This window comes from Monodelphis domestica, chromosome 6, assembly GCF_027887165.1.
Source record: "Monodelphis domestica isolate mMonDom1 chromosome 6, mMonDom1.pri, whole genome shotgun sequence".
In the NCBI taxonomy this organism is placed as follows: Eukaryota; Metazoa; Chordata; class Mammalia; order Didelphimorphia; family Didelphidae; genus Monodelphis; species Monodelphis domestica.
In genome coordinates this window covers 172090027-172110854 of record NC_077232.1, presented here as the reverse complement: position 1 = coordinate 172110854, position 20828 = coordinate 172090027, and the positions used below count along the sequence as shown (strand labels likewise).

At 41.2% G+C, this 20828-nt stretch overlaps 1 protein-coding gene across 4 annotated transcripts in view; it reads left to right on the top strand.

The window, feature by feature from the left end:
- The window catches only part of LOC103097953 (malate synthase-like), a 76980-nt gene that overhangs the window by 38037 nt on the left and 18115 nt on the right, over positions 1 to 20828 (top strand). For 3 of the 4 annotated variants that reach the window (XM_007496306.3, XM_007496307.3, XM_007496308.3), the window contains 4 exons: positions 16872 to 16931; positions 17829 to 17985; positions 19441 to 19639; positions 20470 to 20548. In XM_007496306.3, the coding sequence (XP_007496368.1) occupies positions 16872 to 16931; positions 17829 to 17985; positions 19441 to 19639; positions 20470 to 20548 (495 nt within the window). The remainder of the gene's footprint in view (positions 1 to 16871; positions 16932 to 17828; positions 17986 to 19440; positions 19640 to 20469; positions 20549 to 20828) is intronic. The other variant, XM_056802716.1, reaches the window with a different exon arrangement.

Genomic DNA, 20828 nt, shown 5'->3' with positions numbered 1-20828 from the left:
TGACTTGCTGAGGATGACTTGTCCACTATCAGAAGGCTGATTTCAACCCAGAATGAAGCATTTTATCCACTCTGCAATATCACCTCTAATATCAGCCTAGTCTTATTCAGAAAAGAATTAAAAAAGAAAAAATTGAAGCAGAAAGATAGTATCTGTGCACTCTTGGATTGGAACAATAAAATCAGGCAGTACAGTTTACCTGACTTGTTTACAGGTGAGCTGGATAGTAGGAAGTCCTGTGGTTCATAGTGTTAGGATGGTTTTTGTTAAGGCAGGACGGTCTAGTGGATAGTAATAAATAGTCTGTAAACATTTATTAAGCACCTACTCTGTGCCAGGCACTGTGCTAATCCTTGGGGATATGAAAAAAAAAAAAGACAGATTGAACCTCAGGTGAGAGATGAACACAGGATTACAAGCCAAGAAACCTAGATTTCACTCAGTTCTTTTTCCCCCCATTTGAATTAGTTTATTTAGGCAATTTAGAACATTATTCCTTGGTTACAATAATCACATTGTTTCCCTCCCTCCCCTCCACCCACCCTTCTCACAACCAACACACAATTTCATTGGGTATTACTTGTGTCCATGTTGTTGTTTGCACTAGGATGTTCATTTAGAGTCTATATCCTCAACCACATCCCTTCAACCCATGTATTCAAGCAGTTGTTTTTCTTTGGTGTTTTTACTCCCACAGTGTTTCCTCTGGATGTGGATAGTGGTTTTTCTCATAGGTTCCTCTGAGTTGTTTAGGGTCATTGCATTGCCACTAATGGAGAAGTCCATTACTTTCGATTGTACCACAGTGTATCAGTTTCTCTGTACAATGTTCTGGTTCTGAGCCTTTCACTCTGCATCACTTCCTGAAGGTTGTTCAGTCCCCATGGAATTCCTCCACTTTATTATTCCTTTGAGCACAATAGTATTCCATCACCAACATATACCACAATTTGTTCAGTCATTCTCCAATTGAAGGGCATCCCCTCATTTTCCAATTTTTGGCCACCACAAAGAGCGCAGCTATAAATATTTTTGTACGTGTCTTTTTCCTTATTATCTCTTTGGGGTACAAACCCAGCAGTGCTATGGCTGGATCAAAGGGCAGACAGTCTTACATTGCCCTTTGGGCATAGTTCCAAATTGCCCTCCAGAATGGTTGGATCAATTCACAAGTCCACCAGCAATGAATTAATGTCCCAACGTTGCCACATCCCCTCCAGCATTCATTACTTTCCTTTGCTGTCATGTTAGCCAATCTGCTAGGTGTGAGGTAATACCTCATAGTTGTTTTGATTTGCATCTCTCTGATTATAAGAGATTTAGAGCACTTTTTCATGCGCTTATTAATAGTTTCTTTAACTGAAAATTGCCTATTCATGTCCCTTGCCCATGTATCAATTGGAGAATGGCTTGATTTTTTGTATAATTAGTTTAGCTATTTATGAATTTGAGTCATTAGACCTTTGTCAGAGGTTTTTGTAATGAAGATTGTTTCCCAATTGGTTGCTTCCCTTCTAATTTTGGATGCATTAGTTTTGTTTGTACAAAAACTTTTTAATTTGATTTAATCAAAATTACTTATTTTACATTTTGTGATTTTTTTCTAGCTCTTGCTTGGTTTTAAAGTCTTTCCTTTCCCAAAGATCTGACAGGTATACTATTCTATATTCACCCAATTTGCTTATAGTTTCCTTCTTTTTATTCAGGTCATTCACCCAATCTGAGTTTATCTTGGTGTAGGGTGTGAGATGTTGATCTAAACCTAATCTCTCCCACACTGTCTTCCAATTTTCCCAGCAGTTTTTATCAAAAAGTGGGTTTTGGTCCCACAAACTGAGATCTTTGGGCTTATCATAGACAGTTTTGCTGAGGTCATTTACCCCAAGTCTATTCCACTGATCCTCCTTTCTATCTCTTAGCCAGTTCCAAATTGTTTTGATAACCACTGCTTTATAATATAGTTTGAGGTCTAGGACTGCAAGTCCTCCTTCCTTTGCATTTTTTTTTCATGATTTCCCTCGATATCCTTGATCTTTTGTTTTTCCAAATGAACTTTGTTATGATTTTTTCTAATTCAGTAAAAAAGTTTTTTGGTAGTTCAAGGGTATGGCACTAAATAAGTAAATTAATTTGGGTAGGATTCTCATTTTTATTATGTTAGCTCATCCCACCCATGAGCAATCGATGTTTTTCCAATTGTTTAGATCTAGTTTTAATTGTGTGGAGAGTGTTTTGTAGTTATGTTCATATAGTTCCTGTGTTTGTCTCGGCAGATAGATTCCTAAGTATTTTATATTGTCTAGGGTGATTTTAAATGGAATTTCTCTAATTCTTGCTGCTGAAATGGGTTGGAAATATATAGAAGTGCTGATGACTTATGTGGGTTTATTTTGTATCCTGCAAATTTGCTAAAATTGTTGATTGTTTCAACTAGCTTTTTGGTTGATTTTCAAGGAATGATAGCTTAGCTTCATCATTGCCATTTTAATACCTTCAATTTCTTTTTCTTCTCTAATTGCTACTGCTAGTGTTTCTAGTACAAGGTTAAATAATAGAGATGATAATGTTTCACTCCTGATCTTAGTGGGAATGCATCTAGTTTATCCCCATTGCAGATGTTTGCTGATGGTTTCAGATATATACTGTTTATTATTTTTAGGAAAGGCCCTTCTATTCCTATACTTTCTAATGCAGTAGGAATGGGTGATGTATTTTATCAAAGATTTTTTCTGTGACTATTGAGATAATCATGTGATTTTTGTCGGTTTGCTTATTAATATGGTCAATTATGCGGATGGTTTTCCTAATATTGAACCATCCTTGCATTCCTGGTATGAATCCTACCTGGTTATAGTGAATAACCCTTGTGATGACTTGCTGGAATCTTTTTGCTAGTATCCTATTTAAGATTTTTGCATCTATATTCATTAAGGAGATTGGTCTATAGTTTTCTTTCTCTGTTTTTGACCTTCCTGGCTTTGGGATCAGTACCATGATGGTGTTATAAAATGAATTTGGTAGAACTCCTTTGCTTATTCTGTCAAATAGTTTGTATAAAATTGGGAGTAGTTGTTCTTTGAATGTTTGATAGAATTCATTTGTGAATCCATCTGGACCTGGGGAATTTTTCTTAGGGAGTTCTTTGATGGCTTGTTCAATTTCTTTTTCTGATATGGGGTGGTTTAGGTAATTTATTTCTTCCTCTGTTAGTCTAGGCAGCTTATATGTAAGTATTCATCCATATCACCTATATTGCTATATTTGGTGCCATATAATTGGGCATAATAGTTTTTAATGATTGCCTTACATTCCTCTTCATTAGAGGTGAGGTCTCCCTTTTCATCTTGGATACTGTCAATTTGATTTTCTTCTTTCCTTTTTTTAATTAGACTGACCAGTACTTTGTCTATTTTATTTGCTTTTTTCAAAGTACCAGCTTCTAGTCTTATTTATTAAATCAATAGTTCTTTGACTTTCAATTTTATTAATTTCTCCTTTGATTTTTAGGATCTCTAATTTAGTCTTCATCTGAGGATTTTTTATTTTAATTTGCATGCCCAATTCATTGACCACTACCCTTCTTAATTTGTTAATATATGAACTCAAGGATATAAATTTCCCCCTGAGTACTGCTTTGGCTGCATCCCATAGGTTTTGAAAGGATGTCTCATCATTGTCATTTTCTCAAATGAAGTTATTAATTGTTTCTACGACTTGTTCTTTAACGGGTTGTGAAGAATCGTATTGTTTAATTTCCAATTAATTTTTTATTTGCCTCTCCATGTACCCTTACTATTTATTATTTTCATTGCATTGTGATCTGAGAAGGTTGTATTTATTATTTCTGCTCTTTTGTACTTATTTGCAATGTTTTTATGCCCTAATACATGGTCAATTTTTGTGAATGTCCCATGTGCTGCTGAAAAGAAGGTATATTCCTTTTTGTCCCCATTTATTTTTCTCCACATGTCTACTTACTCTAATTTTTCTAAGATTTCATTCATTTCTCTTACCTCTTTCTTATTTATTTTTTGGTTTGATTTATCTCATTCTGATAGAGGAAGGTTCAGGTCTCCCACTAGTATAGTTTCTCTATTTCATCCTTGAGCTCCACTAGTTTCTCCTTTAGAAATTTGGATGCTATGCCATTTGGTGCATACATGTTGAGTACGGATATTTCTTCATTGACTATACTGCCTTTTATCAGGATGTAATTACCTTCCCTATCTCTTTTAATTAGATTTATTTTTACTTTGGCTTTGTCAGATATCATGATTGCAACTCCTGCCTTCTTTTTATCAGTTGATGCCCAATAGATTTGGCTCCATTCTCTTACTTTAACCCTATGAGTATCTACCTTCCTCATGTGTGTTTCTTGTAGACAGCATATGGTAGGGTTTTGGATTCTAATCCACTCTGCTATTCGCTTGCGTTTTATGGGTGAGTTCATTCCATTCACATTCAGAGTTATGATTACTAGCTGTGTATTTCCCAACATTTTGATTTCTACTCCTGATCCTGCCTTTTCTTCTCTCACTATTTCCTTCTATACCAATGTTTGTTTTTAATCAGACCCCCTAGTTCCCACCCTTATTTTACTTCCCTTTCTCCCCCCCTCCCTGATTATTCCCCCTCTTATTTTCCCTGTAGTCTTTCTAAAATTACCCCCCACCCTCTCCCTTCCTTGTACTGCTTCCCTCCCCACCAGTCCGTTTATTACCCTTCTACTCCCCTATAGGGGGCAAATCTATTCTCTGCCCCAATGGATTGGATTGTTCTTCCCTCTTTGGGTCAATTTCAAAGCATGTAAGAGTTGAGTATTTCCTATCTCCAAACTCTTTACCCTTCCAGTGTATTGATGTTCTCCCCCCTCCCACCATGAGCTTCTTTCTGACATGAATTTACCCCCATTTGTTTCTTTTCCTATTTCTTTTAGTATTAACATCTCTTTTTTAGCTCTAGTTGTGTGTATATATATATACATACACACACACACACACACACACATCTCTGGTATCTCTGGTATGGAGGGCTTGTCGTGCCCTCCTAGGGCAGCTCTCCAGCCTTTGACTCCCACCTGACACCCAGCTCTCACTTGTGGCTCCCAGTAGCTGCTAGCATGTGGCAGTGGCCACACCCCAGGCAATGGCTTCGACAGGCCAGGCAAACCTTGTGAGGGTAGCCATCGGGCTGTCGACCCATGGTGAACCAGGGCTTTGCTCACCCAGCATGTGAAGACTGCTTTGGCTGAACAGATGGAAGAAACCAATAAGAAGGTTCAACGGCTGAGAGGGCGACGCAGCAAAGCACTGTGGAGTGCTTAGGGTGTGTTGGAGCACAAAGGACAACACGGCCATCCAATGCAGCTGAGGAAGTCTCCAGATGTAACAATTTTTCGTGCCACTGGACCCAGGCTTCCAACGCCAAGAGAGTGGGACTGTCTCTATGCATCGGCTTTTCCACTTAAATCTCTTTCACGCACAAGTATCTTTGTGCACACTTGAGGGTACACCGTAGATGAAACTGCACAAAGACAATAGTCATTCTCAATCACCGAGAGACTACCACTGCTGCTACACACACACATGTATATGTATTTATGCATGCATATATCTATATACCTATTTATGTCTTGTCCTTTCTTCCTATAGTTTGTCACTGTTCCCTCTAAGTGTAATTCTTCTAGCTGCCCAGGTGATAACAACAGTTTTTAAGAGTTGCCAATGACCTCTTTTCTTATAGGGATACATATCATTTTAACTTATTGAGTCTCTTAAATTTTTTTTCTTTTTTCCCTCTTTTTTAATTACCTTTTGATAATTCTCTTGAGTTCTGTGCTTGGACGTCAAATTTTCTGTTCAGGTCTGGTCTTTTCTTTACGAATTCTTGGAATTCTTCTGTTTTGTTGAATGACCATACTTTCCCCTATAAGAATATAGTCAGTTTTGCTGGGTAGTTGATTATTGGTTGTAGACCTAGTTCCTTTGCTTTCCGGAATATCATATTCCATGCCTTTCAGTTTTTCAGTGTGGATGCAGCCAGATACTACGTTATCCTCACTGTGGTTCCATGGTATCTGAATGACTTCTTCTAGGCAGCTTGTAATATCTTTTCTTTGGTCTGATAGTTCTTGAATTTGGCTATAACATTCCTGGGTGTTGTCAGTTGGGGATTAAGTTCAGGAGGTGATCTGTGGATTCTTTCAATCTCCACTTTTCCCTCTTGTTCTAGAATATCGGAGCAGTTTTCTTGAATAATTTCCTGTAGTATTGTGTTCAGGCTTTTTCTTTTGTCATGGTCTTCTGGTAGACCAATGATTCTTAAATTGTCTCTCCTCGAATGATTTTCTAAATACTCTGTTTTGTGAATGAGATGCTTCATATTTTCCTCAATTTTTTCATTCTTTTGGTTTTGTTTTATAGTGTCCTGCTGCCTTGTGAGGTCACTTGATTCTAGTTGTTTTATTCTGGTTCTTAAAGACTGGATTTCATCCCTGCCTTTTTAGTCATCCTTCTCCTTCTGGTCTGATTTTCTTTGGAGTTCATCTTTCACTCTCTTTACCTCATCTCTCATCTCCTTTGCCTCATCTTTTATCTTCTTTGCCTCATCTTTCATCTCCTTTGCCTCATTTTCAAGCTGGTTGATTTTGGCTTTCAAGTATAATGATTAAAATAGTGGAAGACATAAACTGTGGCAGTTATTGGAGTGGTTGCCTTAAATTGTGACCGCAGAAAATATGGTTTCAAGACAGTGTCTTGTTTTAAATCAAATATAAGGTGGTCGCCAGGGAAAAATTCCCAGTTATTAAATATACCCTAGTCAGCTGGGTTTTATAGAGATTTTAATTCATACAAATGAGGAATTAAAGAAAAAGAGAAAGAGAGAAAAAGGAAATAATGGGGAAAGGATAGGCTGGCCCAGGCCAGCCCTGGCCAACCCAGGCCCAAGCCCTAAGAGAAAGATCAGTCTTTTATCCACTTACCACAAGATTTGTCCAAGCAAAAGATTCTAGTGTTTAGAGAGACACCAGTTCAGCTTGACCAGCTGCCACCTCCCGAGAGTTCCTCTGAGACCCCTCTCTGAGACTGTCAGAGTCTCCTCAGAGAGAGTTCCAGCCAGAGTCCCTGTTCTCAGTTTCTTGTCTCCTTTTAAAGGGAATTTTCTCCTATGTCACCTCCCCTAAGTTCTCACATCTACCATTCACAGTAGACATTTTCCAAAGGACAGACCATTCTTAATTCACACCTAAAAAGGCTTGAACTTTTAATTAAGTTCACACCTGAAAAACTTCTAAGTTTCTCACCTCTTTGCTCCTTGTAAATTCACAAGTTGCCTGACCTTTATAGGTACTTAGCACCATTTTGTATTAGATCTAAAAATAGGCACAACTTAAGAACTTTTGCCTTACTATAAGTATGGGTTTAAGTATTTTTCATTGTTCAGCAAGGAGTTTCTTCCCCTAAAGCAGGCTTAAGTAGTGGTGGAGTAGAGATCTCACATTCCTGATTCCTTCATTGTTTAAAATACAGAATGGTCTTAACCAAACCTTATGAAGTAGGGTCTTGAGAATTTTTTAAGGTTCACACAAGACACTATTTTCTGTTTCCAGATGGCTTATCTTAGTTTTAAAATTCTTGACCCAATTGTCTTCAGCCTCTCTTAATTGTGTTTTGAATTGCATTTTGAGTTCTTCCAAAGCCTGTGTACAATTCTCTGGGATTTCTGTTTTATTACTTGCCTCCCCCCATGTATTGTTTGTTCTTGGTTCGTTGCCTGTGCAGAAGCTGTCAATTGTAATTTCATTCTTCTTTTTCTGTTGTTTGCTCATATTTACCTCTTCTTTTCTCCTCGTATTTGTCTGTGCTCTTGCTCCTCTCATTTTTTTGGTTTTGGGGCTTTCTGTCAGTCTCCCCTCTTGGAACTTTGTCAGATCTCTCAGTGCAGTCTCTGGGGGAGGAGTGTTGGAGTTTGCCCTTCCCTGTCCTCTGGAGGCTTTTGATTGGATTAAAGTCCAGCAGTCAATGAGGAAGGGTTGTGGAGCCTGGGCTTCCCTGAGTTCTGAAGACTTTTGACGGGATTAAGTTCAGCTGAGTTGGGCTAGGTCTGCTCTGAGGCCAAAAACCTCCTGGAAGGCTGGAGTAGTATGGAAGATCTCCATGGCTCTGACCAGGCTGCCAGCTCCCTCTCCAGCTCCTTCCCCGCCATCTGTGCTTGACGCTCCAAGCTTGGCACTGCCCTGCCTGTAAGGTACACCCTCCAGACCAGCTCCTTTACCCACCCAGATGTTCCCACTGCTGCTGGAGGCCCAGTGCTCTTAGGTGGGGGGGGGGGGTCACGGGGCCTTTCTTCTGCCTTCCTCTTAAACCCGAGTGTTCTCAGATTCTGGCTTTTGGGGGGGGGGCGTACCTTTTGAGTTGAGTCTAGCAGGAGGGTTCCTTGGCTCTGTCTTGTTGTTAGGTTTGATTTTGAGTCCCCTAGGAGCATTCAGTTTGTGATCAGTAAGGAAGGATATTCAGAGGTCTGAACTTCTGCTCCTTCTATGCAGCCATCTTGACTCCAACTGTCCAGGCTTCTCAGTTCTTTTTTTAAAAATCTTTTTTATTTATTTTTTCAGTTATATATAGAAATTTTTAAAGAAGAACTTTTGACAATTATTTTTGACATTTTAAAATTCAAGATTTCTCCCTTCTTCCCCTTTCCCCCTCCCTGAGGCAGTGAATAATCTGATATAGGTTATACCTGTACTTTCATGTAATACATATTTCCATATTGCTCATGTCATGATAGAAGACACATATTGCACAAACAATAGAAATTTCCTTAAGGAAATAAAGTGAAAGATGGTATGCTTTGATCTGCAATATAGCAATATTTTTATTTGGAATGGGTATTGTATTTTGCCAAGTGCTTTTTCTGCATCAATTGAAATAATCTTGTGGTTTCTTTTGGTTTTGTTATGGTTGATGACATGATAAGTTATGCTGTTGATTTTCCTAATATTGAGCTTTCCCTGCATTCCTGGTATTAAACCCATCTGATGGTGGTGTATGATTCTTGTGGTATGTTGTAATCTGCTAGTATTTTATTTAAAATTTTTGCAGCAATGTTCATTAGGAAGATTGGTGTATAGTTTTCTTTCTCTGTTTTAGCTCTTCTTGGTTTAGGTATTAATACCATATTTGTGTCATAAAGAGAGTTTGGAAAGGTTTCGTTTTCCCCTATTTTTCTAAATAGTTTATGTAGAATTGGAATTAGTGCTCTTTGAATGTTTGGTAGAAATCATGGTGAATCCATTTGGCCTTTTTCTTAGGGAATTCTTTCATAGTTTGTTATATTTCTTTTTCTGTAATGAAGTTTTTTAAGTAGTCAATTTCCTCTTTTGTTAATCTAGGAAGTTTACATGTCTGTAAGTATACATCTATTTCACTTTGTCAGATTTATTGGGTAAAATCACCTCCAATAATTGCTTTAATTTCTTCTTCATTGGTTGTAATTTTGCCTTTTGAATTTTTGATACTGGTAATTTGGTTTTCTTTCATTTATTTTTTTCATAAAACCAACTCCTTGTCTTATTTATCAGTTCAATGGTGTTCTTTCTTTCAGTTTTATTAATCTCTCCCATAATTTTCAGGATTTCCAATTTGGTGTTTAATTTGAGATTTAAAATTTGCTCTTTTTCTGAAAGTTTTTGTAATTGCCTGCCCAATTCATTGATCTTCTCTCTATTTTACTGATATAAGCATTTATAGATATGAATTGTCCCCTAAGTACCACTTTGGCTGCATTCCATAAATTTTAATATGTTGTCTTCTTGTTGTCATTCTCTTTAATGAAATTGTTGATCTTTCTCTGATTTATTCTTTAACCCATTTGTTCTTTAAGATAAGATTATTTAGTTTCTAATTAATTTTTAGTCTTTTTGCTGCAATTTGTTCAGTGTGATTTTTACTGCATTATGGCCTGAAAAGTACATATTAAATATTTGTGCTTTTGAACATTTGAATGTGAGGATTTTATGCCCTATTATGTGGTTAATTTTTGTGAAGGTGCCATGTATTGCTGGAAAAAAAATGTATTTCTTTCTATTCTCACTCAGTTTTCTCCAGACATCTATCATATGCAAACTTTCTAAAGTTCTATTTACCTCCTTAACTTCTTTCTTGTTCTTTTTGTTTGGATTTATCTACTTCTGAGAAGGTTGAGGTTCCCCATTAGTAATGCTTTACTATTTCCTTCTGTAACTCATGTAACTATTCCTTTAGGAATCTGGATGCTATGCCATTTGAATACATATATTTAATAATGATATTGCTTCATTGTCTATGGTGACTTTTATCATGATGTAATTTCCTTCCTTATTTCTTTTGATTAGATTAGTTCTTAATTTTGCTTTGTCTGAGATCATAATTATTACCCCTGCTTTTTTTTTTAACTGTAGCTGAGGCATAAAAAATTCTGCTCTAGCCTCTCACTTTTATTCTGTGTGTGTCTCCCTATTTTAAATGTTTCTTGTAGATAGCATATTGTGGAATTGTGGTTTTTAATGCAGTTTGTTATCCTTTTCTCTTTTATGGGTGAGTTCACCCCATTCACATTCTGGGTTATGATTACTAATTGTGTTTCCTTCCATCTTATTTTCCCTGTTTATTGTTTTCTCTTCTTTTTTTGCCTTTTCCTATTCATAGATGTTTTGTTTTTAATGACCACCTCCCCCAATTCACCTTTTTTATCCATCCATCTTCTCCTTTATTCTCCCTATTAGGCTAACTCCTTATAGGGTAAGGTATGTTTCTATAGATAAATGTGTGTGGGTGTTATTCCCATTTACTTAGACCCAGGTGGGTGTAATTCCAATGATAGTAAAGTTCAATCATAGTCACCCCTCCCCCCAAATCTTCTCCACTGCATTTGTCACTTATGCGCCTTTTAAGAGTAATTTGCCTCCTTCTGTCTCTCTTCTCCCCATGTGTTCCTCTTTCTCATTCCTTTTTGTTAAGGGGTATATTAACCCATCTTATTTAGCTTCCTTCCTTCTTTCTATGTATACTTGTTTTCATTGCTCTAAAAATGATAAAGTTCTTGAGTATCTCAAATACTTTAGAAATCTTGCATACTTTAAGTACCTTACCTTTCTCAAATATCATAGATATCTCAATTATTTCAATTATCACCTTCCTGGATATAATATGCTCAATTCAATCTTATGAAAGCCCTTTAGTTTTCACTTTACCTTTGTATGCTTGTCTTAAGTATTGAATTTGCTCATCCAATTTTCTTTTCAACTCCAGTTTTTTGGTCAGGAAAATGTGAAAGTCGTCTGTTTCATTAAACAGCAATTTTTCCCCTGGAGGATTATGCTTAGTTTTGCTGGGTATATAATTCTATTTTGTAATGTAGAAGCTGCTAGGTCCTGTGTAATACTGAATATGGCTCCTCAATATTTGAATTCTTTCCTTCTGATACCTTATATAGTAGTTTTTCCTTGGCCTGGGCATTCTGGAATTTGGCTATAATAGTCCTGGGGTATTTTGTTTTGGGTTCTCTTTCAGGTGATCAACAGATTCTCTTAATTTATATTTCTCTTTCTTGTTTGAGGAGGACTGTTTCCCTCCTGTGATTTCTTTTCTTTTTTTTTTAATTTAAAAAAATTTTTCATGTAAAACATATGCCATATTGGTATTATTTTTTGTAATATGGTATTCTGGCTCATTTTTTTATCATGGCTTTCAGGTATTCAGGTGGTTCTTGGATTATCTCTTCTGGATTTATTTTCCAGAAAGGCATTTTAGATTTTTCTTTTATTTTTTGATTTAAAAAAATTTTTATATTGATGGTTTCATTAGCTTCTGTTTGTCCAATTCCAATTTTTAGGAAGTTATTGTCTTCCTTAAGGTTTTTTCTTTTTCCATTTGGCTAATCCTACTCTTCAAAGAGTTGTTTTCTTCAGTGGTTTGTTTTGTTTTGCCTCCATTTCTATTTGATCCATTCTATTCCTTAGGGAGCTATTTACTTTGAGGTATTTTGTACCCTACTTTCCTTTTGGCCTCTTCTAGTTTTTAGGGAGTTGATTTCTTCAGTGAATTTTCTCCCAGTTTTTGTTTTTCTGCCAATTCTCTTAATTATTTGGTTCTTAAACTTCTTTTCATGTTCTTCCAGGGGTTCTTTTGATGTCTGACAGTCTTTTACACTTTACTATGCAGCTTTATGTGTTTCCTTTTTGGCATTATTGTCCTTTTCTGAGTTAGTGTTTTGGTCTTCCCTATCTCTAAAGTAACTTTCTAATGTAAGGGATTTATTTTATTTTATTTTGTTTTCTTTTTTTAGTTCATTTTTCTAGTTGTTCCCCCACCCCTTTACACTGTCTATCTGTTGAGGTTCTTCTCTGTTCCTGAGGTAGATAGTACAGGACTCCAACCTTGCAGAATACTTTTCTCTATTAAGGACCAGCTGCCCTTGTTCCTCAGAATGTGTTTGTCAAGGAGGTTGTTCTGCTGGTTTTCCTTAGGAATGTTTGCAGCTGTTTTGTCCAGCTATATTTGTTACCCTATGCTACTGGTTTCCCCATTGTTTTGTGGGCTGGGCTGGTCTCTGATCTGCTGCTTCCCTGCCCATGCCAGGTGGCCTGGGTTGAGGAACCCTGCTCTTGGCTCTGCTGCCACATGGAAGTGAGTATGTTACTGTAATTCCAGTTTCTCCTCTTTGCTCTCTGATAGCCCCAGAGCTCTGCTGCCACATTGAGGTGAATAGGGTCCTGTTCCGTTTCTTTGCTCTCTTCGTGGCTTTGCTGCCACTTGCAAGTTTGTAGGTCTCCTGCCTTCTCTGCTTTCTGTAGCTGTATAAGGTGGCTTGGGCTGGGCTTGTTCCAGTTCTGCAGCTTCACTGCCTCTGGTGGAGTCACGGTTTGTTGGGTTGCTCTGAATTCTGCCAGTTCTCAAAGATGCTGTGCTGCCTGGGCTGCTCTATCCTCTTATTTCAGGGAAATGTGTTTGTTTTGAGGTTATTTTCCTTTTTCCTGCATGTGTGGAGGGATCAGGGAGCAAAGCATCCTTTATTTGGTCATCTTGGCTCCCAACATGCAACTCTCTTTACTTTTGATTCATATGGGACCAGGTTTCTGTGTGTGACTGTTCACCTGTGTATACAACTTAGTTTGTTTTCCAAGCTTTTGTTTATTTTTTAACATTAATTTTTAATTTTTAATTTCAAATTCTTTCCCTCCTTGTCCCTCCCCAACCCACTGAGAAGGCAACTAGTATGATGCCCATTATATGTGTGAAGTCAAAGCAATTTAGTTTAGTAAGGACCTCTTCTGTTGTCTCATCATACAGCTGTATCTCTGTTATCTCAAAAGCTATGCCAGCGTAAAACAAACTCTGTTAGGCCCTAACCAAGCTGGAAATTCTCCTGTTTTGGTCTCAGTAATGGAAGTTATACTTGTTGTCCAGGGACTACCCTCTCCAGTGAAATGCTTCTTACCAGAAGGTTGGCAACAGGGTAGTATATATTTTTTTAGCTGCATTAATTTACAAAGACCATCTACTAAAGTTTTAAGAAAGGTGCCAATGTATGGGTGGAAGGAGTGCCCACACAGGCAAATCTGGGCATCCTTGGAGTATAGAATTAGATGAAAGATATTATGCCAGATGCTAGAGCCACAGAAATAGCCATGACATAGATATTGTTCTTAAGGACCTTGGGCTAATGAAAGGGGAAGGCATGAGGAGATAGATACATAAATAATTATGATATAAGATGAGGGATCTATGTAGAGAAGTTTAAAGCAAAGTGCTATTCAAGGAGAAGGAGATCCCTTTTGTTTTGAATGTAGGGTAAAACAGAGGAGGGCTATCCAGGACATTTTCATGGAGGAAATGTCAATAGACCAAGATGGCGTTAGGTAGAAAGGTCATCCTAAGCATGAGTGTTGGGGTGAGCAAAGGTAACCAGGTGGCAGAGGACACAACAAAACCCAGGGATTTATACTTCATTTGGTTGGCAATGGGGTTGAAGGTTTTTGAGTTCAGGGGTTATATGATCAGAGATGAGGATCAAGAAGATCATTTAAGGATGAGCTTGACTGAATTGAAAGGGGGACCTCTTTCCCCAGGCCTCATATATTTCATATGTAAAATGAGGGAGTTGAATCAGATGATCCCTTAGGAGCCTTCCAATTTGAAGTCCCATGATCTGTCTGGTATTGGCTGAAAGCAGGAAGATAGGTTAGGAAATGAGGTAAGAAGAGATGAGGGCCTGAACTAAAGTGTCCATATTTGGAATGGGGGTTGGTGGGGGGATGGGTAGAAGGGACACTAGGTATAGAATTAATTGGATTTGGAAACTAATTGGATATGGAAGGTAAGAGAGCTAGAAAAATCAAAACAGACTCCAGTAAGCCTGAGTCACTAGAAAGATGGTGATGCCATCTAGGAAGATGAAGAGAAGAGAGAAGAGAAGGTGGGAGAGTAAGGGAAGCAGAGGTCAGTTTTAGACACAGTTAGTACTGCAGAAGTCAGTTGGAAATGGGATGGGAAAGGTTGAGGGCAAGAGTAATCCACTTACCTAGATGGAATCATGGAAGGCACGAATAGTCACTAAATGAAAAAAATAGAGGGAGCCAAGGATGGAACATGGGGGAGAAGTACCATTGGAGGGGTTGTAGGAAGATGAGAAGGTGGCAAAATAACATTCAGAGGGGTAGGACAAGAACCACATGGATGGTGTGTCATGGAAGCTGAGAGAAGAGGAAGGATGGAGAGGGAGGAAGTGGGGACCAGTCCATCACCGGGCATTCAGGAAGTGCTTCCCGGGGGCCGGCCTGGGCCCCGGGGGGCTGGACCTAGAAGGGTGAAACTGCCCTCTAGAAACAGAGTCTAGTGATCAGAGATAGTGGGTCCTTCTATAATTAGTTGCAAAATACAGATATGACAGATCATAGATTATTTGGGGGCTGAGGGGAGTCGGGCAGGTGTCAGGAAAGGTTTCATGTGGAAGACAGCATTTGAACTGAGCTTTGAAGGAAGAGAGGGACCAGGAGGCAGAGGTGAAGAGAGGACGGGCACACAGGCCCAGGAGGCAGACCATGGGGACATTGTGTGAGGAGGAGGTAAAAGATGGGTGTGTTGGGACAGTAGTAGTCACAGAAAGGAGGGATGATGTTGTATAAAAGGCTGGAAAGAGAAGAGAGGGCCAGGTCGGGAGGGCCTTCCCGCACCCCACAAGCCTGGATTTGATCCTAGAGGGAACAAGCAGCCATGGCTTTCCTGATCCATGGAATGAAACCCCAAAGGACGAGGCCAGAAAAGGCCCATTGGATGTCACCCTAGGGGAGGCCTTCGGGACCACAGAGTGTTGTTTCCTCGGCATGATAGGGAAACATCCCGCAGCCAGGGGCCTGGGGGAGGAAGCGGCCAGAGACGAGCTTGAGCAAGAGGATCTCCAAGGTTCCTTCCGGCTCAGAAATTCTTTAATTTTATAAAACTGGAGCATTTGAATTTCGTAGCCTCCCGTCCGTGGCAGCCTGATAGCTGGCGACACGAGCGTGATCACCCGTGGATTCCGTGACAAATCAACTTGGTTCATCCCAATTTCACAGCTTGCTCCTTGGTGTCACATTTGTATAATTTTACCTTCATCTTCTAGAGAAAGCAGTGCGTACGTAGATTACTGTTGAAAGTTCAAAAGCCTGCTGGCATGAACAATGGTAACCCACAGATGAATTTGAAACTGTCAAAAGCTACTTCTGTCCATGAAGGTGCTTGACAGCCTCTGATACTCCACATGACTCAGGGTGACAGTTTGTAGCAAGTCCGTGCCACGAGCCCATCGAAGCCCAATCACGGTCAAGTCGCCGCGCTTGAACCACTCTGCTATGGAAGCGGCAGCCCTCATTGGAGTCGGAAGCCGGCTGGCTTCCTTCAGAGTGGGGAGAGTCAGACCTGTGAGCAGTCTGGAAGGACGCCTGAAGAGTTAGGAAACCGCGTGTGCCCTGTGACCCAGCAACCCCAGGATTAGGTCTGTTTCCCCAGGGGATGAGGTAAAAAGAAAAGAACCTTCCAAATGTTCCCAGATATTTCTAGCCGCTCTCTTTGTGGTGGCAGAGAACCGGACTCCGAGGGGGTGTCCATCAACTGGGGCATGGCTAAACAATTGCGGCGTGTGATCGCGTCGGAATACTATTGCACCACAAAGAATGACGATCAGGTTCATTTTTTTTTCACCTTATCTTTTGTCTCAAAAATCAATGCTATTTTGTAACCAAGTAATAATGTTCTAAATTGGCTAAAAAATAAATAAATAAAATATAATTTTAAAAAAATCAGTACTATGTATTTGTTCCAAAGCAGAAGAGTGCTAAGAGCCAGGCAGATGGGGTTAAATGACTTGCCCAGGGCCACACAGCTAGGATGTGTCTAAGACAAGATTTGAACCCAGGACCTCCCCTCTCTAGTCTGACTCTCTATCCACTGAGCCATCCAGCTGCCCCTGAGCAGACTGGTTAAAAAACCCAATGTGGAGAGATCTAATGAAATTACGCAGAACCCAGAGAACATTATATATAGCAACAGAGCTAGGGTTTGAAGGATAACCTATGTCCACCTCCAGAGAGGAATTGATAAATAGAAGGAAGAGAGAGTTTGATACAGAAATACATCTTTTTGTCAAATAATGTTCTCTGTAATGGGGGAGGGGAGGGAGCAATAGAGGAAGATACCTGGGAATTTTAGTGTAACAACCAAATTAATTAAAAAATGAATGCATAAAGCCCTGCACACAGGCAGGCAATTACTGTCTATAAAATGCTTGAGTTACAAGATGGTGTAAATTTTACAACAGATAATTAATCATTCATATACAACGTTCTTATGCCGCAGGTAGAGAGTTATCAAGAAGCCAGGTTATGGAATAACATATTTATCTGGACCGAGGAAAAGGTAAATTGTTTTAAAAACTGTACTTTATAAATTCTTTGTATAGTAATAATTGAAGAAAAATGACTGCTGAGATGGGTAAACGTCACATTTTAATATCAAAAAATTATATGGAGGTTGGCTGTATAACAAAGTGAGAACCACGAGCCCTGGGCTTTGGACTGTTTTTGTTTTTTCAAACCCCCCTTACCTTCTGTCTTAGACTTGATACTGTGTATTGGTTCCAAGGCAGAAGTGTGGTCAGGGCTAGGCCATGGGGGTTCAGTGACTTGCCCAGGGTCACACGGCTGGGACACAGCTGAGGTCAGATTCAGTCCCTTCCAGCTCTAGGCCCGGCTCTCTATCCACTGAGCCACCGGGTGGCCCCTGACGCCAGGGCTTTGGGACTCGGGGCAAGGTTTCAGGGATCCATTTCTCAATCTGCTCATCGAGGCGTTTGAACCTTGGAGTTCAGGGATCTTGTGCCTGTGTGTGGAATAGCGAGGCAGGGCCACGAAAGGCAGAGCATCGTCCTGATGGGGCCCTCTTTGGGCCTTCCAGGCCAATTGGTAGGCTGGAGGTCAGGAGGTCCTGCCTGACACCCTGGAGGAGGAAGCGTCCTTGCGAGAGCTACAGGAGATGATGCAGGCTAAAGCCTTCCTCTGTCGCTAACAGCCTCCCAAAGGCTCTGTCCTGGAACAGGCCTCGGGGCCCCCAGCCGCTGAGCAGCCAGCCTCGCTGGGAAGCCCTGTCTCAGGCTCCGAGTGGCCCAGGGCTTCTTGCTGAGGCCTAGGCCTGACCCGGCGCTGCCTCTCTAAAAGGAAGCTCCGCGGCCTTCTTTCAGGGGCCTTTGCGTCCTCACGCACAGACCTGCCTTTCTAGTGAAAGTCCTTTTTCGCTGAACTGCTTTCTCTTCCACAGCTCGGCATGCCCATCGGTACCATCAAGGCCACCGTGCTCATAGAAAGCATTCTAGCCTCCTTTGAGATGGAGGAGATTCTGTACGCGCTGAGGGACCATTCTGCCGGCCTCAACTGTGGCATCTGGGATTATTCTGCCTCTTTCGTGGCCAAATTTGGTGAGGAGCAAGTGATCTTTTCATTTATTTTCTTTATTTTATACCCTTACCTTTCCTCTTAGAATCAATGCTGTTATGACATATGTAAAACCCAGTGGAGGGGGCAGCTGGGTAGCTCCGTGGATTGAGAGCTAGGCCTAGAGACGGGAGGTCCTAGGTTCAAATCTGGCCTCAGACACTTCCTGGCTGTGTGACCCTGGACAAGTCACTTGACCCCATTGCCTAGCCCTTACCACTCTTCTGCCTTGGAGCCAATACACAGTATTGGAAGGTAAGGGTTTAAAAAAAAAAACCAGTGGAATTACACATGGGAGGGAAAGAACATGAATCATGGAACCGTGGAAAAATTATCTTAATTAATCAATAAAATTTAAAAAAATAATAAAAAGAATCACTTCCAAGGCAGAAGAGCAGTAAGGGCCAGGCAGTGGGGATCAAGTGACTTGCCCAGGGTCACACAGCTAGAAAGTAGCTGAGGCCAGAATTGAACCCAGGACCTCCTGGTTCTCAATCCACTGAGCTCCCCAGCTCCCCCTGAGAAAGTGATCTTGAACAGAAAAAGAGAGGCCTTTTTTTAGTGGTCTTTGAGAGCATAAGAGGGACTTTGTTTTTCACAGTAACATTAAACATTAAAAATAACAGTAACATTAAAAATGTGTCTACACCCAGGGCCGGGGTGAGAGATCCTTAAAGGAAAGGAAAAGTGAATGCAATCTTCTTAATTAAATCAGACCGGTGGTGGAAGGCTGATAGGAAGGGCAGTTCCAGGGAGAAGGCAGGAGTCACACCGTTACTGTTTCCCTTTGTGGCCTCCGTGTTCCCCCCAAACAGATGTCCCCCTCCCCCCCAGCTTCTACCCCTCCTCTCTGCCTTCAGAGACCCAGCTCAGGCACTGCCTCCTCCAGGAAGCCTTCCTTAAGGTGTCCGAGCAGACTGCGTATCCTGCCTTCTGTTCTCATCCCCCACAAGACAAAGGGATTCCTCTTTCTTCAGGTTTTCTTGGAAAATGATTGTGGGGATTGTGGGGATTGTGGGGATTTCTCCTGCGCCCTTCCCGGGTTACACTCCATCCTGCTTCCGTACCCTGCTACGACCAAGCATATGTTCTCTCACCTAAACGTCCGTGTCTCTAGTGTCCAAGATGCTCCTTAAACGCGGTGGAATAGAATTAGTGAAAGGAAAGCACCCGTGCCAGGAAAGGGCGTCTTTCTCAGCTTCTTCCTTAGGACAGTGTGAGAGCCAATACAGCGGACGCTCCGGCTGGGATGAAGAGGGACCAGGCCCAGTGGTACAGAGATTTCTTTCTGCCAACACCCTCGCCTTGGGCGGCCCATCGGGCCTGGGCACTGGGCCTTAAGTGACTGGCGCAGGCTCCCGCAGCGAGGAAGTGCCCGGGGCCAGCGTGGAACGCGGGTCCTCCACGGCTCGCCCCATTCCTGTCTCCTTCTCCCGCAGGCCATCGAGCTGAATTCTTGTTGCCAGACAGGAGCAAGTATGTTAACATGGAGAAGCTCTTCCTGAAGAGTTACATGGATTTGCTGGTGCAGACGTGTCACAGGCGGGGGGCCCTGGCCACCGGGGGGATGGCGGCCTTGTTACTGCCCGAGGACCCCGAAAGCCACCGCCACCCGTCAGTCCTGGCCGCCGTGAAACGGTAAGGAAATCTCCGTGCAGGAGCCACGGAGAAGCTTCTCCATGGAGGGCCCAGAGCAAGAGAGGAAGGCTCCTTCCAACAAGCCATTCCCCACACACATCCAGCGGGGCCTTGGCTTGGAGGCTCTCCCTTTCACACTGAAGGGCCGGAGACGGCCCAGGTCAGAGCAGCGCTGCACGCTCTGGGTGTCGGGGCAGGCTGTGGCTCCTCTTATTGCCCACCCATTTTTTCAGGGATCCTAACGAACCCCAGGAGATCCCCTTTCTCTGGTATCACCGTGTTTATGGAAGCCTAAGAACAGGGACGGCCTTCCCTGCCTTCCTTCTCCTTTTTATTCTGTCCTTTTGGACGGCGTAGTCCTGTCAACCTGTGTAACACGGTGCCTTTGAACTAACTGGCCCTCCGCGGCTTTGCTCTTGCCATCGCTCCTCTCTCCTGGCTCACCTGCCTAACCCACCTAGAAAGAGCTGGAGGAAAACACCGTGTGGCCAAACTCACGCAATCACTGACCTTGATTTCCACGCAGTTCTTAGGTGATCCTCCATGCTGAAAGCCACTCCAACCCTCGGAGGCTTGTGTCTTACCAGGCTTACTTCTGAGTTCTCATCCTGTTTAGATGTTTTATTTCCCAAGAGTTCGCTAGACAAATGAAGGCACTAGTGAACGACAAATGTCCTTTGGGTCGAGAAGAGGAAACCGGCACTTACTTGTTGCTTCAGCAGTTTTAGAAATAACAGATATAAGACCTTCCAAGTGAGAAAAAAAAATACAACCTTAGAAAACAGTCTGGATGTAAATAGATGACCAATGCGTTTCTTTGCTAATTCTAGGCTCAAATTGTTTGAAATTAAGGCTGGAGTGGATGGATTTATGGTGTATGATATTGGCTTGGTGGAACCAATGCAGAAGGTACCTTTGTACATGTTTTATATTTGGGAAAACATTGTTTGTTAAGAATATTATAGTGGAGCACCTAGGTAGCTCAGTGGATTGAGAACCAGGCCTAGAGACGGGAGGTCCTGGGTTCAAATTTGGCCGCAGACATTTCCCAGCTGTGTGACCCTGGGCAAGTCACTTGACCCCCATTGCCTAGCCCTTACCACTCTTCTGCCTTGGAATCAATACATAGTATTGATACCACTCTTCTTCCTTGGAATCAATATGTAGTATTGATTCCAAGATGGAAGGT